Below are 709 nucleotides of genomic sequence, written 5' to 3' on the forward strand. Positions count from 1 at the left end.
GAATTCCAGCTCCACGTGCCAGCACCCTGTCCCCAAATCCACCTTCAGCCTAGACCTGGCCACCCTGCAGGCTGCCTTCTGGGCACAGAGGGGGACCAGGGCCAGGCTGGGCAGCTGTAGAAGGTGTTTCTCACCTGTCAATGCTGAGAGCACAGAGGCTGAGGACCGTGATGCCCACCGAGGCTTTCTGGATGAAGGGCACCAGCTTGCAGACCTGCACACCAAAGGGCCAGTCCTTGGCCAAGAGCTGGGGGAGAACCAAAGGGTTAACAGCCTGCTCCAGAAGTGCCTCCAGCTTCACCTAGCAGCAGGGGGTGACCCAGGAGGTGTGAGGAGCCCCCAGGGAGCAGCTGAAAGCCCTCTGAGGTCACCTCTGCTAGGACCAAAGTCTCAACAGCTTCCTTCCCCCAGGGCCCTGCCGTGGGATGAGCTGACCCACAGATGGAAGGATGGTCCAGGCACCAGGTTCTGAATCCACACCCTGGGTGGTTTTGGGTGGATCTGAATCCTAAATGCCACAGTGGACTTTGGGTCTCTTCCAGAGGTTCACAGGGGTCTGAGACCCTCTGCCAGCCACACGGGCAGAGTGGAGCTGCCTTCTCCCTGCTTCCAGTTCAGAGAATCATGGGGTGGTTTGGGTGGGAAGGGACCTTCAAGATCATCTAGTCCAACCCCTGCAGGGACAGGGACATCCCCAGCTAGAGCAGGG

General features: G+C 59.7%; 1 protein-coding gene across 1 annotated transcript in view; it reads right to left on the reverse strand.

The window, feature by feature from the left end:
* The window catches only part of LOC103768693 (endothelin B receptor-like), a gene marked incomplete at both ends in the record, with an annotated part of 5,412 nt that overhangs the window by 3,182 nt on the left and 1,521 nt on the right, over positions 1-709 (reverse strand). Inside the window, one exon of the mRNA XM_008935848.1 lies at positions 135-247. Coding sequence (XP_008934096.1) covers positions 135-247 — 113 coding nt within the window. The remainder of the gene's footprint in view (positions 1-134; positions 248-709) is intronic.

Source organism: Merops nubicus, unplaced genomic scaffold (assembly GCF_000691845.1).
Source record: "Merops nubicus isolate BGI_N331 unplaced genomic scaffold, ASM69184v1 scaffold25492, whole genome shotgun sequence".
Taxonomy (NCBI): domain Eukaryota; kingdom Metazoa; phylum Chordata; class Aves; order Coraciiformes; family Meropidae; genus Merops; species Merops nubicus.